Source organism: Halyomorpha halys, unplaced genomic scaffold, assembly GCF_000696795.3.
Source record: "Halyomorpha halys isolate HHAL.00 unplaced genomic scaffold, Hhal_1.1 Scaffold10.1, whole genome shotgun sequence".
NCBI lineage: Eukaryota > Metazoa > Arthropoda > Insecta > Hemiptera > Pentatomidae > Halyomorpha > Halyomorpha halys.
Genome location: NW_027107501.1, coordinates 1,266,256 through 1,285,563, shown reverse-complemented (window position 1 = coordinate 1,285,563; position 19,308 = coordinate 1,266,256). Strand labels below are relative to the sequence as shown.

Sequence of the window (19,308 nt, the reverse complement as noted above, 5' to 3'; positions counted from 1 at the left end):
CTATCCACTTTTTGTCACAGCTTGAGTGACCGAACTCTCCAATATACCTACCAAACTATTCGTTTTAGCTCTTATTAAATTTTTGATCAAATATATTTATAGTTGATAGATATGTATCCATATATATATTAAAGGGGAAAAAAGTTATACATTTCATTAAAAAATAAATTATAATTGAAGTCCCTTTAAATTTCATTATTCTTAATAACAACTAACATAATAAGTTTGATGATCCAGACTGTAGTCAAACTACATTTGAGGGGGAAAAGATGCTTTTATAAAAAAAAAAAGTATAATTGAAGTTCCTTTAAATTTCATTATCCTTAATAATAACTGACTTAATAAGTTAGCTAATGCAAACTATAGTACAGTAAACTAAACAAAATTGTCTTAAAAAAAAAAAAAAAGTAGAATTAGTCTTTCTTAAAACCATTTGAAGGGAAGGGGACCTCACAAGCTGATAAATTGCACAAAGTTCAGTTATTCAGGAAGTTTGTTAATGGAATACATAAATTGAGGTCTATGACAGCATATGCTAAAATTTGCCTCCAGTTTTATAAAAGAATTATGTAATGTGAAATTATGTCTCCTTTAAGTTTCAGTGTTTTCAGTAAATATAATTAAAAATGACTAAAATACACTTATATTCATAAAATTATCTAGAATATAATATTTAATATGAGTATAACAAACGAATTTATCATTTAAAAAAATTGTGAAATTTACAATTTGACTTGAAATAATAAGATTTAAAAAAACTTAATATATTGCTAATAATGATAATTAGTATGTATTTTAATGAAAATTTTTTAAATGTTATCCACTCTGAATATGGAAAAAAAATAGAACTTTGCTAAATTTAGCTGATAAAAAGACAACTTTTGATGGTTTAAGATAAAAAGATAAATTCAACTTTTTTTTTTTTTTTTAATTTTGTCTAGTTTACATACCCATTGCACCAAAAAGGTAATCATTTATTATATAATTCCTAGAAATCAGTTTTACAGTTATTTCTCTATTAAATACAAATCAAAACATTTTCTTAACGATATTGAATATTTTGTAATATTCTAATGCAGTATATTATTGAAAGAATCTATTCTATAAATTATTAATGTTCCTAAAACTGAATTGAATAAGTGTTAATGATCAGTAATTGGAACCATAGCACATAGATGAACTAATCTCAGATAGTACTTAATCTAAAGTGTTTCCAGATATTACTAAGGAAATTAATAGAATATAATCCGTCTCTTACCAACGTTTAGAGTAATTATATATAAATAAAGATATTTAATACAAACTAAATTAAATTTAACACTTTATTGTTTTAATAGGTAATAAGAAAAATACTTAACGGGTAAAATCAATAACCTTTACAAAGATCTCTTGTTAATTCTTTCTAATACTTACCCATTGAGAGCTGATACAGGCATGACCATACAATCCCTTCGGCCGATCATATGGGCATTTTTTTTAAAAATGGGCTTAACTTCCCTTACACCCATACAATCAACTATATCCTGTTTATTGGCCAACACTAATAGAGGTACTCCAATTAAATTTTCACTTGCTATCATTTTATCTATAATATAAAAAAAAAATTAAATAAACAACATAATTAGCCTTTTTTATATGCATATAAAATAAGATGATTGTAAACAATTTATTGGAAAACCTAATTACTTAAATTAATAAATTACTACCAGCAACATCTTTTTTCCCACACTTACCAGATGATAAGAGATAAGTTCACATATCTATTTCATTGACAAAATATTAGTGAATTTGACCAGCATGATTTGACAGATTTTTTTTCCCAACTCTAAACTCAGGACCTGGAGCTGGAGTTGTGGGACTTACAAGATGATAGTCACGGAGGGAGTTGAGGTGTCACCTTAGCAACTTTGTGACTGCAGTGGAGCTGGTTTGAAACACTGGAAGGTTCGAATACAGCATTTAAGGTTGGAGATGACTTTTATTTTGTGGCGGTCCCACGGAATGAAAACTTGGCCCTCTCACCAGGGTTAGAACAGGTTCCATACTTGTAGATAACTGCCTGTATATCAGAAATGACCTGGTAGTTTGTTAACAAAAAAAAGTTGCGGGACTGATTTCGGTAAGTCGGTTTTAGCAAAAGAATTGTGATTGCTCATTCTTTATACTTGAAAAGTTTTTTGCCAAGTCTAAATTTATCTCCCCAAATATTTTTAATTGTTTTGTAGCTTCCAAACCAAAAGAGCAGAATTTGTATAAGGCCAAAATTAAAGTCTTCAATTATTTTTTAAATATAAAATTTAGATCATTTTTAATAATATTCACAATATCTTTAAAGGTTGGACATTTGTCAATTTATATATTATAGATTATGAAACCATCCATGACAAATATCTACCTTAAATACATAATTTCAGTTTTGTACAATTTCTTATTTTTGAGCTAGGCTGCTCATATACAAAGACAATTTTGCAAGACTTGGTTATTTGGACTCAAGGATTTTAAACCATTTATTATTGGGGAAGACCTGGATTCAATAATTTTCATGATTACAATAATTCCTCTTAGTATATATTTCATAAATATGTAAGTGAAAATAACAAGAATAGTGAAGTGAAAACTTACCAAACGTTTCTTTAGATTCATCAATTCTTTCCCTGTCATTAGAATCAACAATGTATATTACTGCATGAGATTCTGCATAATACTAAAAAAAAGTCGAGATAATAGTTATTTGGCGATAAGTAATAATTCCCATTTAACCAGACAGATTTTAATGAACTAAAATTAAAGATGTTTAGATAAACACATTTTATGAAAAAATAATTATAGAAATTACTCAGGCCTAAAATTTAGCAATGAATTCAGTCATAGTCACAAGACCACTAGAAAAGAGAACATTATATTTAGATAGATTCTAAAGAAAAATTTGTTTAATTAAATAATAAATAAATAAAATTTACCTGGCATGACGGACAGAGCCCATCCCAATACTCTCAGGATACGAGGAGTAGTGCTACGGCCCAGTGAGGTTGTCATGTACCTTGGCATAAGGCTTGGAAGAAAGTTCAATGTGACGCCTCACTCAGACAACAAGAGAAGTTAAGAGCTAGGGCCTTAATGTATTCAATCGTATTATCAAGGGTGCATTTTGAGGTTACAAATACCCAGTAACAATGACTATTTATAAAGCAGTCTTGGTGAGTTTCATGTGATACGCTTCTCTTGCCTGAAGTCAGAATTTCTTGCACAGGTAAAAGAGCAGATTGGAGACAATACAGAGGATGACTCTGCTGCGAATCACTCAAACATACAGATCACTATTTCACGAGGTGGTACAGGTGTTAATAAGGGGAGTACATATTGACCTCCACCTGCAGGAAGACTACTACTGACACACAGAGAAGAGAGGTCTGACGAATCTCCCTGAGAATCTCTGAGTAAATATTGGTAAAGACCTATACAGATAGAAGAGGATCCTCTGAGAAATAACTTTAGAATGGAACCAGTGACTGGTGAATCGCCCAAAAGGGGGCTACCTTAAAAAAGTACTTCCCTACCATTGGTTCGCGCTTGGAATAAATGTGGGTCCTCCCTGACTAATGGATCTCACAGCTCTTCATGGGGCATGGCGGTTCCCGAGCAGGTGAAGGTGTCACAAGGCATTAACATCGATATCCAAGTTGTCAGGTTTCGGAGACCACCAAGCATGCCGTACTTACCTGTACGACCTATGAGACACTAACAAAGATGATGAAAAAGACAGGGCTCTGTATTCTGACAAAGATTGATCTCCCTCAGCTGACCACCAAGAAGAACTATGCGCACTAACAAGGCTTTTGAGTAAAGGTAGAAGGAAGTTGTTGGCTCAACTCACTTCTTCCTGGAAAGGAGACAAGAAGCTGCACCAGTGAGTCTGCCAGACAGGATAGAAGAAGGGAATTTATGAAAAAGTAAGCTGCATATACAACTACAGAAAAAATAATATATAAATTGTTTTGATTGTAGCAATGGGTTATAATGCAGTCATGTGTCGCTTCCCACCCATATTGCCTAACAGAAAGGGTAGGATGATAAATAAATAAAGGTAAGGGTAAGTAAAAATTATAGAAGATGACTGACTGTATTCATTAAATACTAATAAGACAAAGTAAATATAATTAATAATTATGCACTTTATGATCATAATATATACAATTTATACTGATAATTAAACTTAAACAGCAATATATGTTCAAATAATAAGACAAAATTATTATAAAAAAAAAAAATAATTGTATAACTATACAGCCTGTAGCACCTTGGCGGTAGAGAAACAAGAGAAATATAATGATACTGAACCTCGACATTATTACTATTATGGTAAAAAAAAAAAAATTCAACATAGATTTGTTACAAATAACAGAATTTATATAATCTAAGGATTAAAAAAGTAAAAGGAAAAAATTGTAGTTTAAAATGAGTCCCAATGACGAAATCCATCAAAACTTAATTCAAAAACTATAAAATTAATCTTTCGTCAATTTGAAAAATAATGAATGGTTACATTTATTCAGAAGAACAAAACCAATCAAACATACCTTATCCCAAAGGGACTGTAATTCTTCTTGGCCCCCAAGATCCCAAAAATTGAGTCGAATTCCAGAAACATCAATTTTACCAATATTCAATCCTACAGTAGTTGTGATTTTATTAGGATTCATTCCCTTATAGTTTTTTGTGAATTTAGTTTTCGCTGCTTCTAAGTAGGTCTGAAATGTTTCATTGTATGCATTAAGTTAATACTGATATGTCTCAAGCGTCAACATATAAAAAATTAATAAGTACATACTGTTTTACCAGCATTATCCAGGCCAAGTATTAGAACACAATATTCATTCTTCTGAACCATGTACTTATAAAAACCTGAAAATAGTGTGTACATATTTGCTGTTGATAGTTTCAATGATGAACTTATTCAGAAATCATGGATGAATGATAAAATAATTACAACCATTGTTTTTATTAGATTAAAAAGTTATTAAAACATACTTTTTTAAGAATAAAATATGTTTATAAAACTTAACAGGAAAATAAACTAATCAAATCTTATATTTGAAAATAACCTTCCTTTACAGTTTACTTTCCAAAGAGCAACGGTTCAAATCGTATGAGGGCACAATATCAGAACAAACCACTATTTTTTTTTAATCATACATGCAGATGAAGTGTATTTTAAGATGGTCAGGGCTACGGTCAAGAACAAAAATATTTTTCAACAATTTATTGATTGCCGACGTTTCGATCCGCTATGTAAGTCATCATCAGGGCTGTTGTGATCTTAATCTACAATACTTGAAAAAACTATATTATTTTTTCATCTAGCCATAATGAAAGTTTAAAGGCCATTGAATGCTTTTTAGTCCAAACACCTCGAAATGGCTACCATTTACTTTTTTTACTTACTTTTACTCACCTTTTCAAATTTTGAAAGTTCCTGACTTTGTAAATTACAGACCACAATAATCAGAGTTTAAAATCCGTAGAAATACTAATGAATTTTTATCAAATATATTTTCTACCTTTGGCATGGTCCATCAAAAATCTTGACCTCCCCCACAGTACTTCTCCACACGTCCCTATCCTCGGCTGTTCTCCAATTCCTAACACACAGGGTCTTGGAATTTAGTTCCAAATTATCCTTTCAAGCAATGAGGACTTACCTCTCTACTCTTAATTTCCTCCTCCGGGGTGTCAATTCAGCATACTTTTCTATATTCGGTAGGATTCTATTCTCTGAACATGACCTCGCTATCTCAAAATCAATTGTCACATGATATCTTTCTCTTATGGTATTACTTTCACAATAGTGAGACAGTTCAAGAGCGCTTGTCCTAGCTGGCGGTATACCTAATCTCGCCGACAGTTCAACTTCGTGAATGAATGATAAACATCGATGTTCAAGAACAATAAACCGCTGTCACCGTGAGTAAACAATAAATGGTTAAACATATAAGTTATAAGCTAACTGTATATAAAGGTTGCTTTTCTGAGGTTATAAGGTACGACAATTCACTGTCATGGTAGACGCCTTATCAACCTTATGTAGATATCTGTGTGCTTTTATGACTAAAATTGCAGCGTATGCAAAAGGTGATGTCACACAAATCCTTATATCAAACAGTATTGCGACGGCAGCAAATGTCATAGTCGAAGTGGCAGCAATAACAGTAAAGTTAAGATTATAATTAGAAGATAAAACAAATAATGGTTATTAAGAAGGAAGACTGTTAAAGTTAGTTTAGCTTTTACAAAAAAAAAAAAAGAAAAAATCACACCGTTATTGACCTACTTGGATGCTTGTAAATGTTTACTTCTTGCCGAAAGCTAGAAAGTAACTTATTTTTAAAAAACTGAATAATAACAAGAAAATTCTGTGAATCAAGGTATGATGATCACTGATGTAGATTACGGCAAGATTAAAATTCCTTTACAAAAATCTATAGATTCACATTTAATATTTTTCAAGCTGTTTGGAAAATTAATTCACAAAAAAAATCCTTAACATACTGACAGTCAAAGATACAAGATATGGATCAATATGATTTAAAATATTTCATTCCTGTTAAACTTTACCCTTCCTTTTTAATGTTTGTCTATGAAAATGCCACAATAGAAAGTAATTTATATTCTTATGTAATAGCCCGTTTACCATTTAATAGACAAATGTTTTGAAAAATTTTCGTTTTCATTACATAACTTACTACATTTAAATAAAATTTTATACCAGCAATAAACAAATCAATGTACAGTACAAACCTAAATCTATATTTGAAAGACATTATTTTAGGAATTGATGCTTGTTGCAACCCGAAAAGTTACGTCTGTATTTTAATGAATAGATATGATTTGTATGACAATATCATTAATCCGATTTAAATTAATTTTTCAGGGATTATGCTGTTCTTTATAACTTTATGGTTCTTTATAAATTTTCCCCAATTCTATCCATTACTTTCGATTGATCATGAGCAAGCGTATTTTCACAGGAAAACCTACATTTCGGAAATGGGTCGTATGTTTTGTCCTAAAGTTGACGAAAACTAAATAATCAGTTTCTAATTACACTTTAATTAAATATCCTTTCTACTACTTTCCTCATGCAAGCGCAAAATATTTATCCTTAAAAACGTACTAAAAATAGATCATATCTTAATTCAGGGTATAGATTTTAATCTCAAACAACAAATCTAATAAGTATAAGTAATTAATAATTACCTGTATTTATTAGATATGTAGTTATTACATAATTACTAATTGTATACTTAATAGAAATCTGAGGGAAAAAATAATTTCCAGAAAATTCAATTTTCCAAAAATAAAATTAGGGACTATAAAAAAAAAATGTATATTAAAAAAATGAAGTTACTGACCTACATACTTAACAGATTTTTTTTATAATATTGCTTATCAAAATATTTTTCACATTATAAAAAGATGCATCTTCTTTTATTTATAATTATAATAAATAAATTATTGAATATAGATATAATTAAATTTGAAATAGGTATACTGGTAAAATTTTGATGTCTGATAAATTATGACCTCTCTCGGGAGGGTCAATCGGTGATCTCAAAAATAAAATTGTTTATATTATTAATAAAAACAAAGCTGACATAATTTTTACTAATGATTTGGGTTCTATAAGTCTTCTTTATTAAAGTTGAAGATTAGTTATTGAATTTCTTAAGTTGGCATTCTGGAGGTGTCTGTTGTTTATGTTGTCTTTTCAAACGTTCTAAACGTTTTGACTGTAATATTATATGTATATTTTGTGTTTTTGAAGTGCGAAATAGTGTGATAAGTTTTGCAATCTCAATGTAACTAAAAAAATTATTATATTTTAGTTTAAATTTCTCATTAACTTAGGATAACCTATGGTGGTTGGAAATAGATTTATGAAAGAATGCTTGTAGGACGTTTATTTTGATAAGTTATAGATAGTGGATCCTGTGCATATGTCTTGTTTTGGTGATAAGTACATTTAAATTTATATTTTTTGCTTTTACGTTTAATTCATCTTATTATTCCATCTCATTACATTAGTCAATGTTGGGCAGCCATTGTTACATCATTCATGTTTTGTATTGAGGCTAGTTATGAATAGTTAAGGTTAGTATTCATAATGATATATCAAGGAAATAAGAGAAATCTTTATTTAACAAGTTTATTTAATCTTTAGTAACAAACACAATGCTAAAAAATGTTTTAATCTGATTGTAATTTTTTTTCCTGTGATTTGGTTTCCTATAAACCTTGATCAATTTTTAAATTTTTTTTCTCTTTTCAGATTCCATCATTGGAAATATCAATAATAACTTACTGATCCCATACTTCTTTAAGCTGTGTCTTGCATTTTAGTTTGCAGCAGAATGCAGGAAGGAGGTATTAATCTCACATTAAATGAAGATGAAATTAAAAAAAGAATGAAACTTAAAGATTTTAGCATAAAATTGTTTAAACTTTCAAATCATTTAGCTGACAAGACAAATTATGACAAGTGTGCCATGTCGTGGAATAGTGAAATGCATAAAGTTAACTTTCATACTGTTTCAGAAATGGTAGAAGGCCCTTCAAATGATTATAGTAAATTTCCACTTAAGACTAAAAGAAAGAGGGTGTTATCAAGAGTACTAAAAGTTAACAGGATGTCAAGAAGAAAAATGAGGCGATTTGGTAATGCAAGGAAGCAAAGGAAAGTGAACCAGTTGATTGAAGAATCACAAAATGACGACAATACTACAAATTCTGAAAATAGTGAAAGTAATAATCTGTACAATGAAATTAATTGGGAAGAAAACTTAGATTGTGATGCAAGTGCTCTGGTTGATGAATTTGCCCCTAGAGTCCAGCATTCATTACCTACTTCATCCAAATCTGTCGAGGAAGAACCTGACAACAGTGAGCAAACTGCTCTCGCTTCTGCATCTGATAACACATTTCTTGAAGGGGATGTGCTTTTTCTTAAAGATTTCCACACGTCTGAATGGTAGGTATACTTTTTTCAATAGATTTATAATTTATTTCTGCTAATATTTGTTATATAATATTAAATCTTTTAAGTTAAATCACTGATTTTTTAAATTTTTTTTCCCCAGGAAATCTGTGAGCATTCTTGAGGTAGACTGTGAAGATAATGAAGTATTAGTTCATTATGAAGATAAGAGTAAGTGTGATGAGTGGGTTTCCATGAATAGCCAAAGATTATCTCGAACCAAACCATCATTTTCAAGGTATTTAGATTTTATTTAGTTTTTAATTTTAAATTGATTTTATGCATCATCATGACTCTTTTTTAATTTGTAGGAATTTTTATGACAATTCCTCTCATGAATATCTATCCACATTAAATTTCTCAACTTTATTTATAGTTATTATGATTTTGTCATAAATATAGAATTATATAATATTTATAATTTTAAATATATTATTATGGAAATTTCTGTTCTTCTATTACAATTATAAATGTAGTTTTAATTTTAATTTATATTTCTGCTCTTTTAATTCTTAAAAAAATAATAAACTTAAAAACTAAGAAATAAAGGCTCACTAATGTAAATTTTGATACTTATTTTATTTGGCAGATTGTTAGTTATCTATTCTTTTTTATTTATAGTAAAAAGAGAAAGGGTTAGAAAAGAAAATTTTGTTTATTCTTATTTGAATAATATTCATATTAAAAACTATGCTGTAAAAAATGAAATTATAATACCTATAATGTAGTTACTTGTGAAATACTATAATTTCTTCCATCTTGTGATAGTTTCAGTGAATAAAATTTTAAAAGAGTGTAACTTTGAATTGTTTTGATAGTATAATTCTAAGTATTTAACTAATTCAATATTCAAATTCCAATGATAGAAGCTAAATGTCTCGCGTTATTTACAAACTATACAATATTTGAACTTTATCTGTAGCACACACTTTCTGAATTGTAATTAAAGTAATTTTAGTTGAAATTTATAAATTATAAGAATTACAGGTTCTGTTAACTTCTTCAATATAACTGGTATAGTTGTAGTATTGAATTTCTGTTGGTTATCGTATTATTATCTGTGTTAAGAGAAGCTTATTTTACTTTATCTTACAGTGAAATATTCTTCATCATTTCATTCCTTATGATCGTGATCTTTTTGTGAATGGATCAAGTTAAATATTTGTTAAAACTTCCTTATAAAGTATATTTATTTCAATTTTGCAAGATGTTATTTTTATTTCATTGTTGATACATATGTATTTTTATATTTGAAAATATTTATGTCAATTCTATTTTTGAATTTCAAACTTTATTTACTTTACTGTATATAAAGTTTTGTTGAGGATATTTAACATTATCATTTAGAATCTCCATTCATATTTTTTAAGATATATTAATAGTACTAATGGTCAAAACAATAAATCAAAATTTCAGCAAAGAAGATAAAATTGATCAAGAGAACGATGTACCTGAAATATTGCCTATTGAACAAACAGAGGAAGAACCGGAAACGGAGTCTTATCATGTGGATGAAGAAAAAAAATATAGACAAAGGAATTGGAAAAAACATCGATCAGAATTATCCTATGCTGGTATGAAATCCTATGGTGCTAGTAAGTTTGTCATTGGCGAAAAAGTTCTAGCTAAGTGGTCCGATCATCGAATGCAAAAGTTTCCAGCTGTTATCAAGACTGTTGTTGGTGATGGTAAGTATTCCTTAGTTTTATTTTTTAAATTATTTCTCATTTTAAAAAAATAATACTTTTTTTCTTCAGGCAGGTATGATGTTCTGTTTTATGATGGCTTTGAAAAAACAATAAGTGAAGATCATCTATACAAAACAACCGAAGAGGAGGTTGCAAAAGTAAGTGATATGTTTTTAACCCTTCTTTTATTTTATTATGTTGTGAAAATAGTTGAAATTGTAATTATTTATTCGAAACAAGGTTGGAAATTGCTTTATAATTGGTATTGTAAGTATCTGGATGCCAATTTCATTAGTTTAAATAGTGTAAGCTTAATTTTATTAAGACAGTGTGATGTTTTTTGAACCCAGTTTACATTAAGAATTTTTAATATCAATAAATTAACTATTTTAAAATTTTTCATGATAAAATTGGTTAGTAATGTATCATATCACTTAAGTTATTAATGTGAACAAGTTGAATCAATGGCTTTTCAGACAGTTTTATTTATTAACAGTTATGTTGTTAAGTGGACTTAATTAGATACATTTATACTTGTATAAGATTTAGAGTGTAGTCTACTCATACAATATGGGAACAATTAATTTAAAATATTCTATTCAATGTTTTTTTGAGGGTTGCATTGGTTTAGTTTATTGTAGAAATTTCTTAATCTATTTATTTTTTTAAACAGACAAAATAGATATTTGCAAAACAGTGCTGCTCTCAATATGCTATTATTAAACATAGAAACTCAAATTTTTTGTTAGTGTAATTTCTTTCAAAACTCAAGAAAAAAAAAATTATACGGGAATAAATTGATGTTTTGACATGAGGGAATGCTTGATATGAAAATTAGTGATGGGGGAGAGGGGACATTGCTTGTATTTTTCATTTAGATTAAAATATTTCAAGAGGTGGTTGATGCAGTATTTGCAAGACTTATGAAAACATTCAATCAAATGTTTACAGTTCTTATTTTAGCTATCGCAAGCCAACAAAAACTGACTTGGACAGTACACAAGAAACACTGAGGTGAAATAATTAAAAAACAATTCAAAATGGAATACAGGAATGACTATAAAGAAGAAAATAATTTCATTTAAGAAAATATATTATCAAGCGGACCACCGGTTAGGAACCACTTATTTAGAGGAACAGGGTCGACCATTCTGTTTGAGAAGTTAAGATGCATGCCTTGAGTTTTGCTGTGAAATGCTAATTAAACCTCTCTGGCTCCCCCAAATGAAACTGACTTCTTTAGGAAACAGCTGTCATTACTTATGACAAGGAAAGTTCTATTAGTATTTTAAGCAGTTTTTTAAAATGATTAGCTTAGGTTGATTATAAATGGTTATTGTAATTACTTATCTAATATTCATTGCTTAAAGAAGCATATAATATTTTTTATTAACCTATTTTTTTTTCTTTTTATCTTCCTATAGTATCAGAAGACAAACCCATCAGAAGCTGATATTTTTGTGGACATGGATGCTAATTCTAAAGAAGCTAGACGTCAGAGGAAAAGAAAGACATTCGATGATTACGTTTTTGCCAGGGATGTTAAAATGACAAGGAAAAAAGGTTTCAAGGCTGTTGAAGGAATAACCATCAAGAATAAATTGAGTTATTTTAACAAGGGCTCTGACAATAAAGAAATGGGAGACCTTACAAAGCCGTCTGTACACTCAGGTAGAAAAATTAGGAGGCGAAGGAAAGCCTTGTTTAGTACTAGAAGGAGCGACAGCTATAAATTGAAATTGTTCCATACTTCTGAGCGCCCTAAAAGTGAATCATTTGTTTCTCCAGTTTCAAATCTAAGTAGTCCTCAACATTCTCCTGTTGTTAAGGTATTTTTATTGTGGTATAAGTTTTAGTTGGATTTTCTTTCAAGATAAAAAATATTTTCTTTATTGAATTTTATTATAGAATGATGTGAAAGATGTTGACCCTTCAGAGTCAACAGAGCAAGCTGATGATGATCGTTGGAGTGCTGATTTACCACCTGACTCTGCTCCGCTAGCAATAACTAAAGAAGATGGTAAAATTGTTTTACATTTATATTATATCATCAATTATGTAATGTTTATAGTTGGGCATCATCGTGTGTAATATTAAAATTTCATATTTTGGCAGGTATATTCCTGGGATATGACAGCAACTTTTTTGATAAAAACTGACCGGAAATGGCACTTTATAGAATCTATTTTCTTAAAAATGACTAATGAGTTTGATTAAACTCTGTGTATACAATTGAATGAAATTTTATTTCAGCTAGGCCTTATCCTCATTGAAGTAGTTAACATGGCAAATGTTCAAAAAATCTTCCTTTAAAGTACCTTTAATTTTTTTATTTGAAATAAATATCCAGTTCTTATTGTTTAAACCATAAAAAATGGGAATAACTTAAATACGATCCCACCAATCTACCTAAAACTTAGAAACATAAGTAGAATGGCAAGTGAAAGTTGTGTATTATGCGAGCATTGCATCAGATTTTGATTATTTCGTCCTCTATGTATAGAATGAATGAATACTTAATGTACAAATACCCATTGCCCTCAATTGTGCCAGCTTGTATTATTATTCGGTAAATAAAAAAAAGTTTACTTAGTAATTTCAACATTTTATAAATTGGTTTGAATAAAAAATGATTGTTTTTAATCTTTGTATTTTTCCTTTAATCTACTCTGGAAAACAAATATTTTGGTGGATGATACTTATCAATTTTAAATAAAGCAATTTCAGGGTGTTTTTTTCCTCAGCCTGCATCTTGAGCCCATTAGATGGAACTGCTGTATATTTGTCGATTCGTTTTCGATATAGAATCATCAAACAAATTTTGATTAAAATTGTGAGAACACACTGCACTCTCTTCTTGTAAGCTATATTCTAATATTCACAAAAAAAAATCAATATGAGGTATGGTGGAGGATGCTTTCCCACCCCTGATCATAATTAATAATATGTACTGGATCTGGGTTCGAATTTGGCTGTGGTAGATAATTATTTTCTGTAGCCATGAGTCAGGCCTGTAGGTTCGGGAGGCCCTCTGGGGTCCACTCAACCTCATGAAGTGGGTACCTTTAATTGGGTAAAAATCTGGAATTCATAATAATGTTTAAAATGTATTCTAGAAGACAATTGATTGCTCCATATAGAAATTGAGTTTTACATACTTTTTTTTTTAAGGTTCTATAATGAGGTCTATATTGGTTCCTGACAAATATTTACCAGAAGGATGGTCTAAACATGCAGTATTGAAGGCAGAAAATGACTGGGATATATTTCTAGTCAGGTAAACAAAACATGATTCGACTACAGTGTTTTTTTATTCTTTAAACAAGTAACTTTTAGTTAGTATGATTAGTGTAAAATGTTTTAAGTTTTATTATATTATCCAATAAATTATTTTTAACACATTGACTAGCTACTATTGTGAAGCTTTGTTGGAGGTATTGCCTTGGATGCCAGCAAGCTGCCTTCCTCTTATATCCATTCGTCTAGCTACTTTGAAATTTGTATATATGAATAACCCAGTCTCGTATAAAGTACAATAGTATTCAATGTGTTAATGACTGTTTTATGAATTTCGGAAATAATTTATGAATTAATTTTTAGCCCTGATGGTTATAAGTTAACACATCATGAAGAGTTGAAGAGATATTTCATGGATGTAGCAGAAGAAGAAACTCCCTCCTCTCTTGACTTCTTGGCCAAATTCAGTCTTTTGCCAGATCTTTCTGTGCAACAAAAAAATTTACCTCTTGCCGGAACCCCTAAAGTATGGTAAGGAACTGTTTTCAACATTTTGATTTTTTTAGATGGAGTTTAGTACATTTGATTCTAATATGTTCATAATTAAAAAAGTGATGTTGCACTGGCTTCCTATGCTTGAGACTTCTACCATCAAACATTAAGGTTGAAATTCAAGAGCCTGTCTTCTAACATTTTTATAAGCTATTGAGATAATTTTTTTTTTTTTTTTTTAAACTGTTTATTACTGCTATTCCTATCTGTATGTATTTTTCATACAAAAAAAAAAGTCATAGAGTTTTTTAATGTAGTTATAAAAGTAAATTGGGATTTTATACTATGAAAAATAAAATTATAATTGTTTTCTAGTTTAATTGGCAAATACACAAAGTTCTTTCTCTATTTATCAGCATGACAAGTGAGTCTGAGGGACCAGTAGCAATACTTATTTGTTTTGATTCCTTTTGATTTATGTCCTTATATCATGAGTGACAAATCCATTGTATTGAACGTATGATTAGATGTAAAAACTGGACACATAATTGAGACATTTGGTCATAAAACATGTTAAATTCTCTGTTAATTACAATATTTTACTTTCAACCAGTAGTCACATACCATAACTTAATATCAACATTAGAAAACAAATTTCCTAAGGATTCTTTCTGAAAGTTTTGTAATCAAATCTAGAAAAGCCAATTAGGCCGAAAACTGCAATTCATGAAAAATTTCAGTTACCATGTTTTATAACCGAAAGCCTCAATTGTAATTGCCAGATATTATCAGGTTGTGTAACTCATTTTGTACCAGAAATATTTATTTTATAAAGAACCAAATTATAACCTACTTAATTGAATCTAAATTATTAATTATACATGATTATATAAGTTTTCTTTCACTACTTGGACCAAGTTGTGACATTTAGATAAAATTCATTTAATTATCAATTATCCAATGTAGGTTCTGTTTCTATAATCAATATTTTTTAAGTTATTTAAGACCTATCTAAAACTACATAATAGGTCAAGTACTGTTGCCATAAATCAGTTACAATAGTTATTTATATAGAGCAAAGATATATTCTATTTTATCTAGCTTATCTGAACTAATGCCTGGTTCAATACTGATCGTTTTTATCAGCTGTTTGAATTGGCTTCATGTTGCCATGGAGATGATTTATCTTTCTACATTGTTTTGTTTTCATGTTCACTGTGTTTGTTTTGTTCAGTTTCAATAAATTTTTGAAAATACTTAAATGTAAGAATATTAATTATTTTTCTTTAATCTACTTACAATAAATAATTGCTGTTAATCAGATTTAAAATTTTTGACCGTTATTTTTTTTAACATAGATTTTTAAATAAAATATATGTTTTATAAACAAAACAATATGGCCTCAACAGGTGGATTTTAGTTAAATTAAGAATTAAATTGAGCTTTGTGATTAATAAGATATCTTGAATTAAAATATTTCAATATGTTCTATGCAACTTTCTAGTTCTGGTTCAGTTTTTATTATTTGGCAAACAATCATTAAGCGTCAATGCATTTCTGCTGTATTTTTGCCCAACAAAGAAATTTTTGATCTTAATATGCTGTATTATATTATGTGTTTTTAGCAACACATTCTAAGATAGAAAATTTATTGATTAGGTTGGGAATTTATGAATTTATTCACGAATGATTATTTTTCAGGTTTCGTCGTAGGAATAGTCGTGGTAAAAGAGGAGGAAGAGCTAAATCTAATTCAGTGCCGATAAGGTCAGTTGGGAGGGTACGCACACTTTTACCAAAATACAGAAATGAATCTTCTGCCTCTGTAATACCAGGTATATAAGATGTTAAAACATAGCGTACAGTTTTAAGTTGGTTTTTTTTCTATGAAATCTATTTTAATTGTCCATTGAATTTTTTGTTTTAAATTTCCTATTTATAGCTAGATTTAGAAGTCCAGTACCTTCAATGATTCCAAAAACAATCAAAGATATAGTGATAGTATTTTTATACATCACTATATCTTCGATTATTTGATGAACTAATTCCAAAGTTTAGCAAAGGTTTAGCTTAAATTTTTTTAAGTTTCATTTGGTTAAAGGGTCATAAAAATATAAATTGAGCTATAGAATTACAATACCAGCTGATTCCTATTTCAAATTTGTATTTATTGATTTTTAATTAACAGTTTTGGCACGAGATTATCATGAGCTAAAAGAATTTGTATATAATTTAAACAGTTAAACCACATGTGATATATTTGTTTTTTGAAAGGTATTTTTTTGATAATCTAGTAACAAACTGTTAGTTAAAAAAAATGGATTTAACTGGTTTTGGAATTCTATGTTTCGATTGCTGGTTCTCATTTATTAATAATTTCATTTTAAAACTTGTTAATTTGAAAGATATTATAGCTGTTATCCCATACTAAAAAAAGTCTTTGTGCCTTTTTTTGAAAAATAACATAATGTAAATCTAAGGAAAATCTCAAACCATATATTTAGTGTATATGTTTAAGACCTAAACATTTTTTATTGGTTTAAAAACTAAAATTCAAATGTACTTTTTAAACTATTTATTAATAAAACGCATCACCTTCCTTAATGATCAAAACTCTCCTGTAAGGAGAATTGTGTTCAGTTGTGAAAAGTTGATGTCGGGATTTATTTAAATTTTATTAAGTTTATTTCAGCTAATTTACAATTGCCTTAAAAAAAAAAAAAAAAAATCTCGGTATAAAGATAGTGGAGTAAATCAATTTTAGGATTTATATTTGAAAGATAAAATATGTTATAGACCTAATTTTTTTGTTATGTTCATTGCGCAGGGTCTGATGGGGAAGTTTGGAAGTGCCTTAAAGAAGGTTGTAACAAAAAGTTTCGAAAAGAAAACCTCCTTCAGGTAAATTTTCATATTTTTAATGTGTTATTTTTTTAAGAATATGTTTTTAGAAGTGCTGTTGGTAAAGAAAACACCGCAAGAAGAGTTAACTCATCTTTTATGCGTGCCTATATTTGTTACTATTTTGTCTTTTTACTATCTCTTAGCTCAGCTTTTTTTTTTTTTTTAATTATTTTTAAATGTTTAGTTGGTCTAGATATTAATTAATTTCTATTATGTACATTCTTTTAGAATGTAGTCCTATTCAAAGTCGTGTCTTTTTTGATGATATATCATTTATTGATTTGATATATGCCTAATTTTCAGCTTACTTTGATAAGAGCTGTTAATAAGATATAAAGGAATATTAGGATCTCATAGATAGATATTTAAATTAGATAAAAGTAATAGCATAAAATAAAGGATAAAGGACATTAGATGCATACTTCTGACTAAACTGTATTAAATAAATCTTATAAAATCATAAATCTTATGTATCTATAGATTGAATAAATCTTAAAAAATCACACAAGTGTAGAGATAAATTAGTATATTATCCTTTCAGTTGACAGAAGATTAACTCCAATTTCATCAGTTTATAGAAAAGTACTCTCAACAATATTTCTCGTTGTGAAATTTTGACCTTTTGTGGAAATAGTACAGTTTACTAAAATTTGCATTCAATTCAGAAATGAAAAGTTATATTCACCATATTCAATGCTAAACTGATACTGAGCCAATATTGAAAATAAAAATACTGATTTTATTGACTGCCATTGTGTCAACTGAAAGGTTCCTATGTATCTAATATGTAAAAATGATTTATGATCTAGTGGGTTGCAATAAATAGTGCCTAACAATAAAGGAAATTGCGATTGCGTTATATCAGTTAAGGAACAGGATGCAGGGTAATGAGGGGTGACATAGGACAACACTATAGTTCCCCTTATGTGCTATAAGAAACTTGGATATAATGGACTAAACCTTGATTAATACCTAAATTTTTAAAAATAAGCTCATGAGTCATAATTTAATGCATTACTCATTTATGTACTAATAATAGAGACCAGATTTTCGTGCAGTAAAAAACCATAATTGTTTTAAATTAATTTTATTACTTAAAAATCAAGTTTATTGCTTAATTTACAATATTAGAACATAAATAGCTTACCTTAAGCTTTGAGACCACTCAATGCAGAAATCATAATCTGTATATTAAGAGAAATCCATTGTAAATAAGTTGAGTTGAGGGAAACAATCCAATGATAGCATACACCCACATCTTTTCCATGAAAATAGCATCCAGAGCTAAATAATTTGATAATTCCCAAATATTGAATTGCCTAGGTATAGGTAAATACTGTAACTAAAAATATTAATGATTTAGTAATGAAAATGTTTATCTTATCAATAACAGTGATACCATAGCCATAACCCACATCCTATGATATTTTTAACCAATGTAGTAAAATTATTTTATATTCCAGATGCATATCAAACATTACCATTCTGAATTATCATCTCTGGTTAGAAGTGCTCCGAATATGGTGGATCTCGCCTGTGCCAGGTCTCAGAGCGCCAACTCGGATTCGCTTAAAATTCCTCAACAGACAATTAAAAGAATATTACCCAGGTAATCTGGTTTTAATTTTAACTTTAAAGAAAATTATTTTATGTTTTCAAATTTGCTATGTGCAGTTGTCAACAGATCTTTAAATTTCAGGTATCCATGGATCCAAAAATATGCATTTTCGATCAGTAGTCAATGGGTCTCTGCCATAATTATCTCTTGAATGGGTTAGTCGACTTATTTGTTTGTTTTTTTTATTTCTATAGGTTCTAATACGTTGTTCCATACTATAGCACCGAGAAGGTGCTTTTGTTAAAACTGCCTTACGTCTTTAGTGCTTGTGATGAAATTACCTAAGCCTGCTCCTTAAATTTATTTAATTTTTCAAATATATTTCATATCTGAGAAAA

General features: G+C 28.9%; 2 protein-coding genes across 4 annotated transcripts in view; one reads left to right on the top strand and one right to left on the bottom strand.

Moving 5' to 3' along the window:
* Positions 1–1,413: 1,413 nt before the first annotated feature.
* On the bottom strand, positions 1,414–5,121 carry Arfrp1 (ADP-ribosylation factor related protein 1; the record flags this gene model as incomplete). Its single annotated transcript, XM_067045885.1, is given in 4 exon segments — positions 1,414–1,585; positions 2,623–2,704; positions 4,578–4,748; positions 4,829–5,121. Coding segments are annotated over 4 exon segments (518 nt in total), but the record flags the coding sequence as incomplete, so codon positions are not given.
* Positions 5,122–7,721: 2,600 nt separating this feature from the next.
* LOC106678132 (PHD finger protein 20) overlaps positions 7,722–19,308 on the top strand; it is a gene marked incomplete at its 3' end in the record, with an annotated part of 22,746 nt that continues 11,159 nt past the window's right edge. For 2 of the 3 annotated variants that reach the window (XM_067045882.1, XM_067045880.1), the window contains 13 exon segments: positions 7,739–8,148; positions 8,327–8,421; positions 8,593–9,025; positions 9,135–9,269; positions 10,448–10,719; positions 10,789–10,877; positions 12,144–12,548; positions 12,628–12,739; positions 13,891–13,996; positions 14,320–14,487; positions 16,150–16,283; positions 17,276–17,349; positions 18,816–18,961. In XM_067045882.1, coding sequence (XP_066901983.1) covers positions 8,409–8,421; positions 8,593–9,025; positions 9,135–9,269; positions 10,448–10,719; positions 10,789–10,877; positions 12,144–12,548; positions 12,628–12,739; positions 13,891–13,996; positions 14,320–14,487; positions 16,150–16,283; positions 17,276–17,349; positions 18,816–18,961 — 2,087 coding nt within the window. 3 annotated transcript variants of the gene reach the window in all.